Source organism: Rhineura floridana, chromosome 5 (assembly GCF_030035675.1).
Source record: "Rhineura floridana isolate rRhiFlo1 chromosome 5, rRhiFlo1.hap2, whole genome shotgun sequence".
NCBI classification, from domain to species: domain Eukaryota; kingdom Metazoa; phylum Chordata; class Lepidosauria; order Squamata; family Rhineuridae; genus Rhineura; species Rhineura floridana.
Window position 1 is genome coordinate 185,978,769 of NC_084484.1, and position 18,930 is coordinate 185,997,698.

Sequence of the window (18,930 nt, forward strand, 5' to 3'; positions counted from 1 at the left end):
GTCATCCAGTGAGCTTCATAGCTGAATGGGGATTCAAACCCTGGCCTCCCAGGTCATAGTCCAACATACTAACCACTACACCATGCTGGCTCTCTAACAACCTAAGCGTTATCTAGTAACTACCAAATGCTGTGAGAGTAGCACCTTCCCTCTTCTGCAAAATCCAGGGTGGGGCCAAAGGAAAGAGAATGCATCATACCAGGAAGCGGGCTGGTAAAATCAGATATTACCCTTTTGCAACCAACCTCATAACATACTAAGATGGGAAGTATCTGACAAACTGTTCAGCTAATTCTCTGCTGACTTCTAACCCAGACAATCGTTTGTTGCAACTGCACATGAGCAACTGTGTTTGTCATGTTCAACAGCTAGTTAATAATCCAGGGCGGTCAGTTGACCGTTTGTCAATGAGAATGACTAGAGATGGTCCCTTGGTAGCTGAACTTTGAATGAGAGAGGAGAGCTTGGATGGGAAGACAGAAAGAAGAAGAAAAGAAAGCTGGCATGTCACTGACCGTAGCAGGGCTTGGTTACACGTGACGTTAGCCATGCTTTTAAAAAAATGTGTGCTTAAACAGGCCACTTCTGTTTTGAAGGAAAAGCAGCCATAGGCCATGAACCTGAGTGTGCTCCCAATCCAGGCTGTAGGCCTGTGCTGGTTTCCTGCTGAAAATCTCCCCCTTCCTGGCTGCTCTTTCCACATTCCAGATGTTCTACCTCCACTGTCGGAGGCTGTATACTTCTGAATACCAGTTCCTAGGAATCGCAGGAAGAGAGAGTGCTGCTGATGCACTCAGATCTTGCTTGGGGGTTTCCTAGAAGAGGAATCTGGTTGGCCGCTGTAAGAACAGGATGCTGGACTAGATGGGCCCCCTTTGGCCTGATCCAGCTGCAGCCGGGCTCTTATTGTGGGTCTGTAGCTGCTTTTTTCCCATTTAAAGCTGCTTCCTGTGTTTGCCAACCTGATGCCCTGAAGATGGCTGTACTGGCTAGGGCTGATGGGAGTTGTAGTCCAAAACATCTGGGCCAAGTTTAAGCTTCTAGTTTTGGTGTACAAAGCCCTACACACCTTGGGACTAGGATACCTGAAAGATCATCTTATTATTCATTTATTTTATTTATTAATTATTTGATTTATATCCCGCCATTCCTCCCAGCAGGAGCCCAGGGTGGCAGACAAAAGCACTAAAAACACTTATATCCCCAGTCGATCACTGCGCTCTGCAAGTGAGGACCTTCCTGCAGACAGCATATCAGGAGCTCCGTTCCACACAACATAGGAAGTGGACCTTTAGTGTAGTGACACCTACCTTGTGGAATTCCCTCCCCTTAGATATTAGGCAGGTGCGATCTCTGTTATCTTTTTGGCACCTGCTGAAGATCTTCCTCTTTCAACAAGCCTGTTAAGTAGAGACCTTCATCCTGGCCTGCATCTGTGCTGGAATTGCTTTTTAAGATGTTTTTAAAGATGTTTTTAAGATATTTTGTTTTAATATGTTTTTAAAGATGCTTTGTTTTAATATGTTCTAAAGTGCTTTTAGTGTTTTTGTTTGCCATCCTAGGCTCCTTCTGGGAGGAAGGGCAGGATATTAAACAAACGAACAAACAAATCAATCAATTGGGAAGGCACTAGGATCGAAAAGAGCGATACAGAGTTCGTCCCTCAAACAGGCATTCCTTTCTGCTCTTTCAAAGGGGTTCCTGCCTTTGTTTCACCCCTAGAAACAGAGGTTGAAGCAAGATGTTCCAGGACAGCCTAAACAGTCAGTGCTCCCGCACAAAAGATAACGAACAGCCCTCACTTAGTGGGTGATTCCTCCTTGAAATAATCCTCAATCAGCTCGTCTTCACTGATCAGGCTGCTGAATCGTGCACAGCGGCTCACCTCCGGCGGGGTCTTCGCTGCCTCCTCCTGCAGAGAGAAGACAAAAAGGGGTTGAATTAAGCCTTGCCGCTTCAAGGGCCCCAGACCTCAGCAATATGCACGTTAACAAGGCACTCCTTACATGGTTCCATGATCTTGACTGCAGGCGACAGCCAGGACTCTGGCACAGAGCTAGCTGAATCAAGAACCAGGTGACTTGGAAGACCACCTGCCCCCCTCTTAGATTGCTTAGATCATCTGGGGTGGGAAATTCTACTTGCGGTACCTCACCCTACAGAGTATCACAGGGCAGTGACCTGAAAGCCGGCATTTTCCACAACTGCCCCTCAATGATGGAACCCAGGAAGCTGCCTTATCCTGATTTAGGCCATTGGTCCATCTAGTGCAGTACTAGTCACAGAGACTTGAAAGGCTGCCATACAGAGGAGGGCCGGGATCTCTTCTCGATCATCCCAGAGTGCAGGACACAGAATTATGGGCTCAAGTTGCAGGAAGCCAGATTTCGACTGGACATCAGGAAAACCTTCCTAAGTGTTAGAGCCATACGACAATGGAACCAATGACCTAGAGAGGTAGTCGGCTCTCTGACACCGGAGGCCTTCAAGAGGCAGCTGCCCATTAGCTAAGTTCAAGGTTTTGGTTTGGTATACAAAAGCCCTACACAGCTTTGGGCCAGGATACCTGAAAGACCGTCTTACCCCTTATATACCCAGTTGATCACTACGCTCTGCAGGTGAGGGCCACCAGGAGGTCTGTTCCACAAAAACATAGGAAGTGGACCTTTGGTGTTGTGGCACCAACCCTTTGGAATTCCCTCCCCTTAAATATTAGACAGGCGCCATCTCTGTTGTCTTTTCGGCACCTACTGAAGACCTTCAACAAGCAGAGACCTTATCCCAGTCTGCGTCTGTGTTGGGATTGCTTTTTAAGATGTTTTTAAAGTTTTTTTTTTTTAAAAAAATATATTTTAAAAGATGTTTTGGTTTTATATGTTTTAAATTGGTTTTAATATATTTTAAAGTCTGTTTTTATGATGTTTTACAGTGTGTTTATTTTTTTTTGTTTGGCACCCTGGGCTCCTTCTGCGAGGAAGGGAGGGATATAAATTTAATAAATAAATAAAAATAAGGCAGATGCTCTACCACTGAGCTATGGCCCTTCGGAATGCCCTTTCCTCTGCCATATATGAAACAGCAACCATCAGTTGCTTCAGACATCTTGTGAACACATACTTTTTTGCCTAGGTTTTCCACGGCCCATTAGATTGGACCCTGTTTTATTTGTTTCAATTCCCTCTTTTTATAGGCTTCAATATTGTTGTTTTATTGGTTTTATGTGGTGTTTTTTTTTTAATAATATTGTTGTTTTTATGTTGCACACCACTCAGAGATTAAATAAATAAATAAATGCACATACTGCCACCCATGATGGGAGTGCCCCGTTGTGGCAGCATTTTGGGGAAAAGTCTTTGTGCAGCTCAATCAGGACACCGCACGGGATCGTTTTGCCAATACCCACACTGGCACTCTTAAATATTTGGACTGTCCATATATTGAGTCCAATGATTTTTTTAAAAGGTTGTTAACTTTCTCCTTATGGCAGTGAAAGCGGTTGGGACTCGCTTTTGGAAACATCTTGAGGGAGCCACAGTAGAAGAAGCCTTGTGGAACAATATACTTTGGTTCCTAGCTATGTCACAGAAGCTGACACAAAAGATTCACTTGCTTGAGGGCCAATAAAACAAGGCACGGTCTATTTGGCATAATTTAATCTCACTCAGTTTACAGCAGGACAGGAGGAGTTTGGAAAAGTCCCAGGGCAGAGCTCTTATGGAACGGACAGTTGAGTCAACTCCTTATTCTGGAGGATTTGTTGTGAAAGGAGGCATAATACGGGAAATAGGACCCTGTGTGGACACACCAGACCTATATAAAAACTATTATTTTTCCTTTGTGCATCAGCCTTTTGCTTTTTCCGTTCGTGTGTGCGTGTGCATTTCTTGTATTCCTGTATTTTTGCAAGGTCAAGAGAAAATAGTTTTCTGGAAAAAAAACCAGTGGCACAAATTGTGGAGATGTTGAACCCAGACCATGACGCTTGAGCCAGAGACCTTTGAACTTGCACTCTTGGATACGACACCCCATGAGCCCAACTGTCCCAAGGGACTGGCCCCTCGAACACTAGGGCCCTCACGCTTCCCGGCACCTGCCCTCCAGTGCAGGCAATGCACACGGTGAGAGCTGCCTTAGAGTGTCGGGCTCCAGGCCAGAGGTCTATACCCCTTGAAGACTCTACACTCTTTGAGAAAGGAGAAGCCTGGGATGGGTGGCCTGACTCAAGAGGTACAAAAGGCCACCTCAGGTGAACTCTAAACCTCAGCCATCCTAGAACAGCCACATTCTTCCTTGCACAAGAAAAATGAAGAATGGCCCTTCTTAGAAAACATCAGCCAGTTATGGATGTGGCCGTATTTACGTTAAAAACAATTAACTGCTTAAAAAATTATTCTACTTATCTAATTGATGGCACCTTTTTACAAAAATTGAGAGAGTTTTAACCTAATCAATGAATTAGCTCAATGTTGCAGCCCCACAAAAGAGCATTACAGCACCGTAAGCAAGCAGCAAGAGGCTGCACTTTTCCCATCCAATTGTCGTTTGCACCAGCACCAAGGAGTTGTTATAGGATGCTGTATGAATGCCAGTAACAAAAGGGGTGAGGGGAGAGAGAAACGTGGAACTTGCAACAGCAGAGTCCTCCTCCCAGGCTGGACTGGGCCTTCTCCATCCCCTCCTTCCTTCTGGTGCTTGACACCAACAGGAAGTTGCACAGAAGCAAACCTCTCTATTTATAGCTGTCGGAACCACCGGGTGCTTTCTGAGAAGCAAGTCTGCAATTTCCCCCTCCGGCCACAGCAGCACAAGAAAGCAAGTCTGCTCACAAGGCAAGGGGCTAAACCCGCTGCAGAGAAATAGAAATTCAAGCTTCTCCATTCCTACAGCTATTTACTTATCAACAATATTTATATGCCACCCAGTGACAAAGCTCTCTGGGCACTTTGCAACAGCAGTAATAACAATTGTGCGTGTGTGTTTTTTAGCCGTCAACGAATGTTTACTGTAACCTCTTTCAAAAGAATGAAAAGTACAAACATGTTTGAAGGTTCATACCTCAAATATATCAGATTGCACACAAATAGAACTAAGCGTACAAACCATAAACTAAATAAATGCAAATAAAATCAAACACAAAATTACCAATCCAAACAAAATAGCAATTACACTAAGAACAATAGCTGTTGGGAGGGTTTAAAGCAACAACAATCTCAGGAGTAACAGTAGTGAGAAGCAGGGAGATGCTTTAGGTAAGCCACTGTTTTTTGCATGTTGAGATAGAGCTCTACAGAACTACTACTTCTTGTTCCTTGATTCTATATTCCTAATGCTCAAAGTGGGAAGATGAATGTTATTAATATCTTACTGCATGTGCTAACAACCACATAAACTGTAGACCAGGGGTGGGAAAACTCCGACCTCCGGGCCAATCATGACCCTTCAGGGGGTCCCATTTGGCCCCTGACGCCATTTCCCCACACCACATCCACCCACCCAACTGGGGCAGGAAGACAGGGTTTAATCCTGCAATGAATGCACAATCTTGTTCCCAGCATGGTACAAGATCACGCAGCAAAGGCAGCAGGATTTAATCCCCGCTCAACAGAAGAGCTGGGATTTAAAGCCCTGTGCAACAACACCCTTTGAAGCAGCTCACTTGTGCAAGCTACTTGAAAGTGGCTTTTGCAAAGGCTGTAAGACAGCTCCTAAGAACATAAGAACATAAGAGCCTGCTGGATCAGGCCAGTGGCCCATCTAGTCCAGCATCCTGTTCTCACAGTGGCCAACCAGGTGCCTGGGGGAAGCCCACAAGCAGGACCCGAGTGCAAGAACACTCTCCCCTCCTGAGGCTTCCAGCAACTGGTTTTCAGAAGCATGCTGCCTCTGACTAGGGTGGCAGAGCACAGCCATCATGGCTAGTAGCCATTGATAGCCCTGTCCTCCATGAATTTGTCTAATCTTCTTTTAAAGCCATCCAAGCTGGTGGCCATTACTGCATCTTGTGGGAGCAAATTCCATAGTTTCACTATGCGCTGAGTAAAGAAGTACTTCCTTTTGTCTGTCCTGAATCTTCCAACATTCAGCTTCTTTGAATGTCCACGAGTTCTAGTATTATGAGAGAGGGAGAAGAACTTTTCTCTATCCACTTTCTCAATGCCATGCATAATTTTATACACTTCTATCATGTCTCCTCTGACCCCCCTTTTCTCTAAACTAAAAAGCCCCAAATGCTGCAACCTTTCCTCGTAAGGGAGTCGCTCCATCCCCTTGATCATTCTGGTTGCCCTCTTCTGAACCTCTTCCAACTCTAGAATATCCTTTTTGAGATGAGGCGACCAGAACTGTACACAGTATTCCAAATGCGGCCACACCATAGATTTATACAACGGCATTATGATATCGGCTGTTTTATTTTCAATACCTTCCCTAATTATTGCTAGCATGGAATTTGCCTTTTTCACAGCTGCCGCACACTGGGTCGACATTTTCATCGTGCTGTCCGCTACAACCCCGAGGTCTCTCTCCTGGTCGGTCACTGCCAGTTCAGACCCCATGAGCGTATATGTGAAATTAAGATTTTTTGCTCCAATATGCATAATTTTACACTTGTTTATATTGAATTGCATTTGCCATTTTTCTGCCCATTCACTCAGTTTGGAGAGGTCTTTTTGGAGCTCTTCGCAATCCCTTTTTGTTTTAACAACCCTGAACAATTTAGTGTCATCAGCAAACTTGGCCACTTCACTGCTCACTCCTAATTCTAGGTCATTAATGAACAAGTTGAAAAGTACAGGTCCCAATATCGATCCTTGAGGGACTCCACTTTCTACAGCCCTCCATTGGGAGAACTGTCCGTTTATTCCTACTCTCTGCTTTCTGCTTCTTAACCAATTCCTTATCCACAAGAGGACCTCTCCTCTTATTCCATGACTGCTAAGCTTCCTCAGAAGACTTTGGTGAGGTACCTTGTCAAACGCTTTTTGAAAGTCTAAGTACACTAGGTCCACTGGATCACCTCTATCTATATGCTTGTTGACACTCTCAAAGAATTCTAATAGGTTACTGAGACAGGACTTTCCCTTGCAGAAGCCATGCTGGCTCTGCTTCAGCAAGGCTTGTTCTTCTATGTGCTTAGTTAATCTAGCTTTAATCATACTTTCTACCAGTTTTCCAGGGACAGAAGTTAAGCTAACTGGCCTGTAATTTCCGGGATCCCCTCTGGATCCCTTTTTGAAGATTGGCGTTACATTTGCCACTTTCCAGTCCTCAGGCACGGAGGAGGACCCAAGGGACAAGTTACATATTTTAGTTAGCAGATCAGCAATTTCACCTTTGAGTTCTTCCATTTTTTGAAGGAAGACTTTTTGCCTCTAAGAGCTTCCTTGACTTTGCTCGTTAACCATGCTGGCATCTTCTTGGCCCTGGCGGTACCTTTTCTGATCTGCGGTATGCACTCCAGTTGAGCTTCTAATATAGTGTTTTTAAACAACTTCCAAGCATTTTCGAGTGATGTGACCCTCTGGACTTTGTTTTTCAGCTTTCTTTTTACCAATCCCCTCATTTTTGTGAAGTTTCCTCTTTTGAAGTCAAATGTGACCGTGTTGGATTTTCTTTTCAATTGGCCAGTTACATGTATGTTTAATTTAATAGCACTGTGGTCACTGCTCCCAATCGGTTCAACAACACTTACATCTCGCACCAGGTCCCGGTCCCCACTGAGGATTAAGTCCAGGGTTGCCGTCCCTCTGGTCGGTTCCATGACCAACTGGTCTAGGGAATAGTCATTTAGAATATCTAGAAACTTTGCTTCTTTGTCATGACTGGAACACATATGCAGCCAGTCTATGTCCGGGTAGTTGAAGTCACCCATTACTACCACATTTCCTAGTTTGGATGCTTCCTCAATTTCATATCTCATCTCCAGGTCTCCCTGAGCATTTTGATCAGGGGGACGATAGATCGTTCCCAGTATTAAGTCCCTCCTGGGGCATGGTATCACCACCCACAATGATTCTGTGGAGGAGTCTGCCTCTTTTGGGGTTTCGAGCTTGCTGGATTCAATGCCTTCTTTCACGTATAGAGCGACTCCGCCACCAATACGTCCTTCCCTGTCCTTCCGATATAGTTTATATCCAGGGATAACCGTATCCCACTGGTTTTCTCCATTCCACCAGGTCTCGGTTATGCTCACTATATCAATGCTCTTCTCTAAGACCAAGCACTCCAGTTCTCCCATCTTGGTTCGGAGGCTCCTAGCATTAGCGTACAGGCACTTGTAAGCAGTGTCTCTCTTCAAGTGTCTTTGGCACTTGTGGTTAGGCCTGTGGTAATTTTGCTCTTCTGAATTTATATCCTGTGCCCCTGCTCTCACAATGCCTACTTCTAGGCCTACCCCTTTTACAATTTCATCATTTCTTTGGTCTTTATCCCAGGGGGGAGGTTTATTCCGAACCGGACCTTTCTCAGCTCCTGTTGGGTTTCCTCCCTTAGTCAGTTTAAAAGCTGCTCTGCCACCTTTTTAATTTTAAGTGCCAGCAGTCTGGTTCCATTCTGGTTCAAGTGGAGCCCGTCCCTTTTGTACAGGCCCGGCTTGTTCCAAAATGTTCCCCAGTGCCTAACAAATCAAAACCCTTCCACCCGACACCATCGTCTCATCCACGCATTGAGACTGCGAAGCTGGGCCTGTCTGGCTGGTCCTGCGCGTGGAACTGGTAGCATTTCAGAGAAAGCCACCTTGGAGGTCCTGGCTTTCAGCATCCTACCTAGCAACCTAAATTTTGCTTCCAGGACCTCACGGCTGCATTTCCCCATGTCATTGGTGCCAATGTGCACCACGACCACTGACTCCTTCCCAGCACTGTCTACCAAACTATCTAAACAACGGGCGATATCCGCAACCTTCGCACCAGGTAGGCAAAACACCTTGCGGTCTACATGCCCATCACACACCCCACTGTCTATGTTCCTAATGATCGAATCACCCACTACAAGGATCCCTCCACCCCCTGGAGATATATCCTCGGCACGAGAGGATAGCTGCTCATCCCCCAAGGAATGGGTTCCTTCTAAGGGATCGTTTCCCTCTTCCTCAGCTGGATGCTCTCCTTCCCCGAGACCATCGTTCTCCATGATAGCAGGAGAGCTATCATCCTTGGAGTGGGACACAGCTATAATGTCCCTGAAGGCCTCCTCCACACACCTCTCTGCCTCTCTCAGCTTTTCCAGGTCCGCCACCTTGGCCTCAAGGAAATGAAGTCGTTCCCGGAGAGCCAGGAGCTCATTGCACCGAGAGCACACCCACGACTTCTGTCCAACCGGCAGATAGTCATACATGCTGCAGGCGGTGCAAAACACTGGAAAGCCCCCACACCCCTGCTGGCTTCTTACCTGCATAGTTTTGTTTAAGGTTTATTACGTCAATGGGTTGGAGACTGCGGTTTAGTTGAGGTCAGGGAACAGACGGGCAGAGTGGGGGGCCCTGGCCTCCTTGCCCTGCTGCCGAACTCGCTCTGCTGCTTAACTCGCCTTGACGCTTTGTCAGCTGGGGCTCCCTCTAACTCATGGAGCAGGCTCCCTCGCTAGGGTGCTCTGACTTTATATGTGTGGCTGGTTCCTCCCAGCTACTGCTGCCAGCCAATGATGTGTTACTTGAGGCTGATGGCTATCAGCTGGGGCTTAACTCTTTAGTATTCTCTCAGGCTTCCTTCCTGAGCGAGGGGCGGGGCTGTTTAAGCTTTTGGCTGCTTTTAATCTCAGCAAGGGGCTGCGCCTTCCAGGCAAGTCTTTTGTGTTTGTTGTTTTCCCACCTAGAACAGCCTGACCTTTCTTTAACCTAGGGAAACAGAGCTTGTGGTTGTGTTTCAGGAATGCTGAAGCTGCCCTTTTTAGCAAGGACTGAGCTGACTCTCTTCCTGTATGTGTCGGTGGAGTTTCCTTTTCCCCCTTCTCTCCGACTGGAATTTAGCCTTGTTTACAGTGTCCCCTGAAGCTTTCCTGCTAGGGTGGTGTTGAAAACTAGCTTTCTATGGGCTTCCTTCTCCTAGGATCTGTCTCCTAAGATATAGGTTCTTTCAGGATTTGGCTCCTAGCTCAGGGTGACCTTGGGCTGCCCTTATTACTTATTGCTCTGAGCTGTTTTACTTCAATTAAATAATGGAATAAATGGGAGCTACTTACCCTCTTTTCGCTCTGCTGCTTAACTGCGTTCCCATTTGCTTAAACAGAAGCACAGGGCCTGTCTTAAAGCCTTTTGCAAGTCTCCCCTCCCCCTTTTAAGCCTCCAATCTTGTAGACTTAAAAGGAAAGTGCTGGGAGACTTGGAAAAGGCTTTAAGATCCCAGACTTAAAAAGGGAAGCACAAGGGACTTTGACAGGTGGGTGGCCCAGCCTACTTGTCAATCATGTGATGTCATAATTATATCATGTCATTGACAGGTGGGCAGCCCAGCAAATCCTGATAAAAATCTGGCCCACGGAGCCAAAAAGGTTCCATGCCCCTGTATAAACAATAAAATAATCTTCTCACCAAAATCTGAACATATAAAATAGAAATTAAATTTAAGAGTTTAAAAGGCCTGGAAAATTAAGAGGGGCCTTCACCTAATGCTGAAAGGCCCACAAAGTAGGTACTAGGCAAGCTTCTCTGGGAGAGTATTCCACAGCCCAAGAGGCCACCACAAAAAGGGCCCTTTCCCCAGAACACACCCACCACACCTCACTTGCCTGGGGCGCCCAGAGAAAGGCCTGAGGATGATCTCTGGGTCCAGGTAGGAAAAGGGAATCCTTCAGGTTACAGGGAGGGAAGTGGGATCTCCCCATCCAAACTATTACTAGAAAGAGAATCCCAGGATTTTAGGAAGGTATTATTTAATTCCTATAGAGGAGGATTCAACAACTGGCAACCCTGCCCTTAACGTGCCCTGCCCCTTAAACAGATTTCCCTTGCCTTCTCTTTGCTTCCTGAAAGGATGTGCTGAGCTCAAAGACACAGTAAGCTGCCCTATTCTGGCCACTGGCCCATCTATCAGAGTACTGTCTACACTGACTCCAAGGATTTCAAACCAATGTCTTTTTCCCAGCCAGACCCAGCAGGGGGTTGGACTTGATGGCCTTATAGGCCCCTTCCAATTCTACTATTCTATGATTCTATGACCTGGAGCTGCCCGGGATTGAACCTGGGACCTTCTGCACGCAAAGCGAGTGCTCTGCCACTCGGCTACAGCCCCTTCCCCCAGGACTGAAGGGTGGGGGAAATAAAAGGAAGAGGGTGGGGAGAGGCAATGCTCTTCCTGGCATGTCCTCCTAGGACAGCCTTTGTCAACCAGGTGCCCTCCAGATGCTGATGGACTACAACTCCACATTGTGCTGGCTGGGGCTGATGGGAGTTGTAGTCTACCAACATCTGGAAGGCACGCGCCTGGCAAAGGTAGTCCTAGGAAATGACTCTGTCGAAGGGAACGCATAGCTGCTGAAGGTACCACAGCACAGAAGCCCCAAATCAAGTAAAATAAAAACAGAACGGCAAACTCACAAACCTGAGAGCAGCTCACCTGCAGGCGACTTTTACCATGATATTTCAGTTGCTGTCCGTTTTTAATACACTCCTGATGGGATATTTACACTGTCGGTCTCCCTTTCTCCCTTTTGTTTCTCCCTTTTGCTCCTATTGTTAGGTGTCCTAACCCTCCAGGACAGAGGAGGCTGTCAGTCCAACCCTAAGCACAGCTCCTCAGCACTTAAGTCCTGCATGTTTGAACAAACACAACTTTTTTGGTGGCAAATCAGGCAGCCTGGTAGAGGAGTGTCCTGGGCTAGCCTCCAAGGCAGAGAGAAGAGCACAGTCCTGGGACAATGCAGCAACGTAACGCCAATCCTTGGCCTCTGTTCCATCAGCACACCTGCATGTTCAGAGGGGAAAGTAGACTCCTCTCTGCTGAGGGCGAGACAGACAGAACAGGAAGCCAGAGGGCTGTGGACCCACCTTGTCAGTCATTTCTTCTGTAGGTGCGTCTATTTCCTCCTCAAAAAGGAGATCTTCATAATCAGAATCATCTGCAAAGACACATCAAGCAGGAGGGGAGATCATTACCTACTCAGGCACCAACTCAGGACACTGGTTTATTTATTTATTTATTTAAAATATTTCTATCCCACCTTTCTACCCTGCAACAGGGCACTCAGGGCGGCTTTAAAAAATAAAATCAAACACGTACATAATAAAATCGTAAACAATAAAATCACAAAACATTAAAATACATAAAATACAATTAAAATACATAACATACTACACACACACACACACACACATATATATAGGGAGTGGTACTAAAGGGGACTACAAGGGTAAAACTTAACGTAAGGCATAAAATCAGTGTCAGTTCTACCTACAGTCCCTCCCAAAGGCTCTCCGGAACAAGATCGTTTTCAGAAGTCTCTGGAAAACCGTCAGGGAGGAAGCAGAGCGGATTTCTTGGGGTAGATTATTCCAAAGCTTGGGGGCCACAGTTGAAAAAGCTCTCTCCTGCGTGCCTGTCAGTCTAACGTCTTTCACTCCAGCAATACAGAGGAGACCAGAGGCAGATGATCTTAAATCCTGGGCAGATACATATGGCCATAAGCGGTCCCTCAGGTACACTGGTCCAAGGCCGTTTAGGGCTTTAAAGGTCAGAACCAGCACTTTGAATTGGGCCTGGAAACAAATTGGGAGCCAGTGGAGTCAATTAAGCACAGGGGTGGTTTGCCTCTGGCGTACCCAACATGGCACCCGTGGGCACCATGGTGCCCTCAGACACCTCCCTTGTCACTTAGCAAGGCCCCTGCTCCTCCCAATTTTTTAAAATGAGGGTTTTGATGGAGGGGAATTGGCTGGCTTGGGAATGATCTTTCGGGGGGGGGGTGTGCCTGCCTTTTTTGTTGCCTGTGTTTTAATTGTTGTGAGAAGAGTGTAGGCATGTTGCAGGGCTAGCAACAAGAGCTGGGAGTGTCTCAAGGGCCGGACAGAGAGGCCTTGGAGGGCCACATTCAGCCCCAGGCGCTTAGCTTCCCTACCCCTGCATGAGTTGGGGAGGCCAAACCCTCAGGTATCATGGCTAGCAGATACCAACAGACATAGGAACATCAGAAGAGCCCTGCGGCAGCAGTTGCATCAGGCCAAAGGAGAGGCCCATCTAGTCCAGCATCCTGTTCACACAGCGGCCAACCAGAGGCCTATTATGGGATGCCCGCAAGCAGGACCTGAGTGCAAAAGAGCTCTCCCTTCCTGCGGTTTCCAGCAACTGCACCTACGATCCAGAGGTAGCCTGACAGCAACACAAGGTGAAGCAGTGACCTCAGGGGACAGTTTTGCCGGGGAGTAGAAGAGGATGGTTGTCAAGGATTCACCCAACAGGTCCAAGAAGGTCCCCAGCACAACCCCCCTTCATTTCAATCCTGCCTGTGGATTGTGCTGTGTAGTAGTTGGTGGGAGGCTGGGCGCAGGCACTGTTTGGATGTTCCACTTTGAGCACCAGAACCTCTCTGAGTCAGGCTTCACGCCTTTACACAACCTCCGAATAGCAGTCACCACAGGAACATCTTGTAGCCCAGAGTTCCATGGGTACCTGTCCCTTGTGTGAAGGAGGGCCCCCATTCATTTAGAGTTGCAATGAATTTTATTTCTCAAAATATTCCTCTGCAAATGCTGATAATTAATATTCTCCAGATATTATCTGCATCCTCAATTATTTGCTAAATATAAACCAGACATTTTATATTTAGATTCAGCATCTTCGGTAATTCCATTTCAGTCTCTGATATTTTTACAATTAGATTATAGTTTTGGAAATTTTAATATTAAGAATTCAAAGGTATTTAATAATTGGCATGCAATCGCATGTAGTATTAAATAGTTAACATGCAATGGCATTTTAATCTTTAGCAGTTGTTCGTATTTGATGCCTGAAAGAAAAAAAATAGGAAATTCCACAAAGTCTGACGCACTCAGATTTCAAAGTAAAATCTCACATTCAAAACAGTGAAATTGGAAAAGCTGGGGAACTTTCAAATATTCATTTCAGCTCCATTTTTATCTTAAAGCTTGCCAATTATACAAGGCAGACTCTCACCAAAGTCCGCCTGCAAGGAAAGGGGAGGTTTTGAAGGTAACTCAGGGACAGTGTGCGGTTCCAATATCTTCAGGCGACGGAAGAGGGTGGGTGGCACTACAGGCAGCTCCTCAGGGTCTTGGAGATTGTCTTGCACAGGAAGACTGGAATGAAAAACAACGAAGTTCTGGCTTTAAAATTAGCCACAAAGCTGGCACCATTCCCTGGCTCAATGACTTCACCCAGATGACCACGCAACTAGTCTAGCACACCACACTCTTGCGGTTTCAGTCTGAGAGTTTACAATGGATTCAAAATGTTATAATGTCCATATTAACAAACAAATTATTTCTACAAATTATATTAAGTTTTGAAATGGATTGGTGATGTATCAATATGCATTCTTGTTGTTATGCCGTGAGCTGCTTTGGGGACATTTATGCGGAAAAGTGGCATACCAATTGAAATAACAAACAGCGATAGATAATTAGCTCTAGGCCTCCTAACTCATCCTGGCTACCGAGCAACAAGTTTCAACCAATTGGTTTAAACAGTCACAGACGTAATCCAAAGGAACAACTCTGAGTCAAAACGGTTGTTATTTACTTATTTTTATTTATTAATGATTGCATTTATATCCCACGTTTCTTCCAAGGAGGTCAAGGTGGCGTAACCTGCTCCACGAGCTAGAGGGAGCCCCAGCTGACAAAGCGTCAAGGCGAGTTAAGCAGCAGAGCGAGTTCGGCAGCAGGGCGAGGAGGCCAGGGCCCCCCACTCTGCCCGTCTGTTCCCTGACCTCAACTATACCGCAGTCTCCAACCCATTGACGTAATAAACCTTAAACAAAACTATGCAGGTAAGAAGCCAGCAGGGGTGTGGGGGCTTTCCAGTGTTTTGCACCGCCTGCAGCATGTACGACTATCTGCCTGTTGGACAGAAGTCGTGGGTATGCTCTCGGTGCAATGAGCTCCTGGCTCTCCGGGAGCGACTTCATTTCCTTGAGGCCAAGGTGGCGGTCCTGGAAAAGCTGAGAGAGGCAGAGAGGTGTGTGGAGGAGGCCTTCAGGGACATTATAGCTGTGTCCCACTCCAACGATGATAGCTCTCCTGCTATCATGGAGAACGATGGTCTCGGGAAAGGAGAGCATCCAGCTGAGGAAGAGGGAAACGATCCCTTAGAAGGGACCAATTCCTTGGGGGATGAGCAGCTATCCTCTCGTGCTGAGGATATATCTCCAGGGGGTGGAGGGATCCTTGTAGTGGGTGATTCGATCATTAGGAACATAGACAGTGGGGTGTGTGATGGGCGTGTAGACTGCAAGGTGTTTTGCCTGCCTGGTGCGAAGGTTGCGGATATCGCTCGTCGTTTAGATAGTTTGGTAGACAGTGCTGGGAAGGAGTCAGTGGTCGTGGTGCACGTTGGCACCAACAACATGGGGAAATGCAGCCGTGAGGTCCTGGAAGCAAAATTTAGGTTGCTAGGTAGGATGCTGAAAGCCAGGACCTCCAAGGTGGCTTTCTCTGAAATGCTACCAGTTCCACGCGCAGGACCAGCCAGACAGGCCCAGCTTCGCAGTCTCAATGCGTGGATGAGACGATGGTGTCGGGTGGAAGGGTTCGGATTTGTTAGGCACTGGGGAACATTCTGGGACAAGCCGGGCCTGTACAAAAGGGACGGGCTCCACTTGAACCAGAATGGAACCAGACTGCTGGCACTTAAAATTAAAAAGGTAGCAGAGCAGCTTTTAAACTGACTGAGGGGGGAAACCCGACAGGAGCTGAGAAAGGTCCGGTTCGGAATAAACCTCCCCCCTGGGATAAAAACCAAAGAAATGATGAAATTTTAAAAGAGGTAGGCCTAGAAGTAGGCATTGTGAGAGCAGGGACACAGGATACAAATTCAGAAGAGCAAAATTACCACAGGCCTAACCACAAGTGCCAAAGACACTTGAAGAGAGACACTGCTTACAAGTGCCTGTACGCTAATGCTAGGAGCCTCCGAACCAAGATGGGAGAACTGGAGTGCTTGGTCTTAGAGAAGAGCATTGATATAGTGAGCATAACCGAGACCTGGTGGAATGGAGAAAACCAGTGGGATACGGTTATCCCTGGATATAAACTATATCGGAAGGACAGGGAAGGACGTATTGGTGGCGGAGTCGCTCTACACGTGAAAGAAGGCATTGAATCCAGCAAGCTCGAAACCCCAAAAGTGGCAGACTCCTCCACAGAATCGTTGTGGGTGGTGATACCGTGCCCCAGGAGGGACTTAATACTGGGAACGATCTATCGTCCCCCTGATCAAAATGCTCAGGGAGACCTGGAGATGAGATATGAAATTGAGGAAGCATCCAAACTAGGAAATGTGGTAGTAATGGGTGACTTCAACTACCCGGACATAGACTGGCTGCATATGTGTTCCAGTCATGACAAAGAAGCAAAGTTTCTAGATATTCTAAATGACTATTCCCTAGACCAGTTGGTCATGGAACCGACCAGAGGGACGGCAACCCTGGACTTAATCCTCAGTGGGGACCGGGACCTGGTGCGAGATGTAAGTGTTGTTGAACCGATTGGGAGCAGTGACCACAGTGCTATTAAATTAAACATACATGTAACTGGCCAATTGCCAAGAAAATCCAACACGGTCACATTTGACTTCAAAAGAGGAAACTTCACAAAAATGAGGGCATTGGTAAAAAGAAAGCTGAAAAACAAAGTCCAGAGGGTCACATCACTCGAAAATGCTTGGAAGTTGTTTAAAAACACTATATTAGAAGCTCAACTGGAGTGCATACCGCAGATCAGAAAAGGTACCGCCAGGGCCAAGAAGATGCCAGCATGGTTAACGAGCAAAGTCAAGGAAGCTCTTAGAGGCAAAAAGTCTTCCTTCAGAAAATGGAAGTCTTGTCCGAATGAAGAAAATAAAAAAGAACACAAACTCTGGCAAAAGAAATGCAAGAAGACAATAAGGGATGCTAAAAAAGAATTTGAGGAGCACATTGCTAAGAACATAAAAACCAACAACAAAAAATTCTATAAATACATTCAAAGCAGGAGACCATCTAGGGAGACAATTGGACCCTTGGATGATAAGGGAGTCAAAGGTGTACTAAAGAACGATAAGGAGATTGCAGAGAAGCTAAATAAATTCTTTGCATCTGTCTTCACAGTGGAAGATATAGGGCAGATCCCTGAACCTGAACTAACATTTGCAGGAAGGGATTCTGAGGAACTAAGACAAATAGTGGTAACGAGAGAGGAAGTTCTAAGCTTAATGGACAATATAAAAACTGACAAATCACCGGGCCCGGATGGCATCCACCCGAGAGTTCTCAAAGAACTCAAATGTGAAATTGCTGATCTGCTAACTAAAATATGTAACTTGTCCCTTGGGTCCTCCTCCGTGCCTGAGGACTGGAAAGTGGCAAATGTAACGCCAATCTTCAAAAAGGGATCCAGAGGGGATCCCGGAAATTACAGGCCAGTTAGCTTAACTTCTGTCCCTGGAAAACTGGTAGAAAGTATGATTAAAGCTAGATTAACTAAGCACATAGAAGAACAAGCCTTGCTGAAGCAGAGCCAGCATGGCTTCTGCAAGGGAAGGTCCTGTCTCAGTAACCTATTAGAATTCTTTGAGAGTGTCAACAAGCATATAGATAGAGGTGATCCAGTGGACATAGTGTACTTAGACTTTCAAAAAGCGTTTGACAAGGTACCTCACCAAAGGCTTCTGAGGAAGCTTAGCAGTCATGGAATAAGAGGAGAGGTCCTCTTGTGGATAAGAAATTGGTTAAGAAGCAGAAAGCAGAGAGTAGGAATAAACGGACAGTTCTCCCAATGGAGGGCTGTAGAAAGTGGAGTCCCTCAAGGATCGGTATTGGGACCTGTACTTTTCAACTTGTTCATTAATGACCTAGAATTAGCAGTGAGCAGTGAAGTGGCCAAGTTTGCTGATGACACTAAATTGTTCAGGGTTGTTAAAACAAAAAGGGATTGCGAAGAGCTCCAAAAAGACCTCTCCAAACTGAGTGAATGGGCGGAAAAATGGCAAATGCAATTCAATATAAACAAGTGTAAAATTATGCATATTGGAGCAAACAATCTTAATTTCACATATACGCTCATGGGGTCTGAACTGGCGGTGACCGACCAGGAGAGAGACCTCGGGGTTGTAGTGGACAGCACGATGAAAATGTCGACCCAGTGTGCGGCAGCTGTGAAAAAGGCAAATTCCATGCTAGCAATAATTAGGAAAGGTATTGAAAATAAAACAGCCGATATCATAATGCCGTTGTATAAATCTATGGTGCGGCCGCATTTGGAATACTGTGTACAGTTCTGGTCGCCTCATCTCAAAAAGGATATTCTAGAGTTGGAAAAGGTTCAGAAGAGGGCAACCAGAATGATCAAGGGGATGGAGCGACTCCCTTACGAGGCAAGGTTGCAGCATTTGGGGCTTTTTAGTTTAGAGAAAAGGCGGGTCAGAGGAGACATGATAGAAGTGTATAAAATTATGCATGGCATTGAGAAAGTGGATAGAGAAAAGTTCTTCTCCCTCTCTCATAATACTAGAACTCAGGGACATTCAAAGAAGCTGAATGTTGGAAGATTCAGGACAGACAAAAGGAAGTACTTCTTTACTCAGCGCATAGTTAAACTATGGAATTTGCTCCCACAAGATGCAGTAATGGCCACCAGCTTGGATGGCTTTAAAAGAAGATTAGACAAATTCATGGAGGACAGGGCTATCAATGGCTACTAGCCATGATGGCTGTGCTCTGCCACCCTAGTCAGAGGCAGCATGCTTCTGAAAACCAGCTGCCGGAAGCCTCAGGAGGGGAGAGTGT

The 18,930-nt window shown here is 46.2% G+C and overlaps 1 protein-coding gene across 11 annotated transcripts in view; it reads right to left on the reverse strand.

The window, feature by feature from the left end:
* ARAP1 (ArfGAP with RhoGAP domain, ankyrin repeat and PH domain 1) overlaps positions 1-18,930 on the reverse strand; it is a 185,498-nt gene that overhangs the window by 85,921 nt on the left and 80,647 nt on the right. For all 11 annotated transcript variants that reach the window (XM_061629148.1, XM_061629149.1, XM_061629150.1 and 8 more), the window contains 3 exons: positions 14,103-14,245; positions 11,981-12,051; positions 1,803-1,912 (listed from right to left, as the gene is read on the reverse strand). In XM_061629148.1, coding sequence (XP_061485132.1) covers positions 1,803-1,912; positions 11,981-12,051; positions 14,103-14,245 — 324 coding nt within the window. The remainder of the gene's footprint in view (positions 1-1,802; positions 1,913-11,980; positions 12,052-14,102; positions 14,246-18,930) is intronic.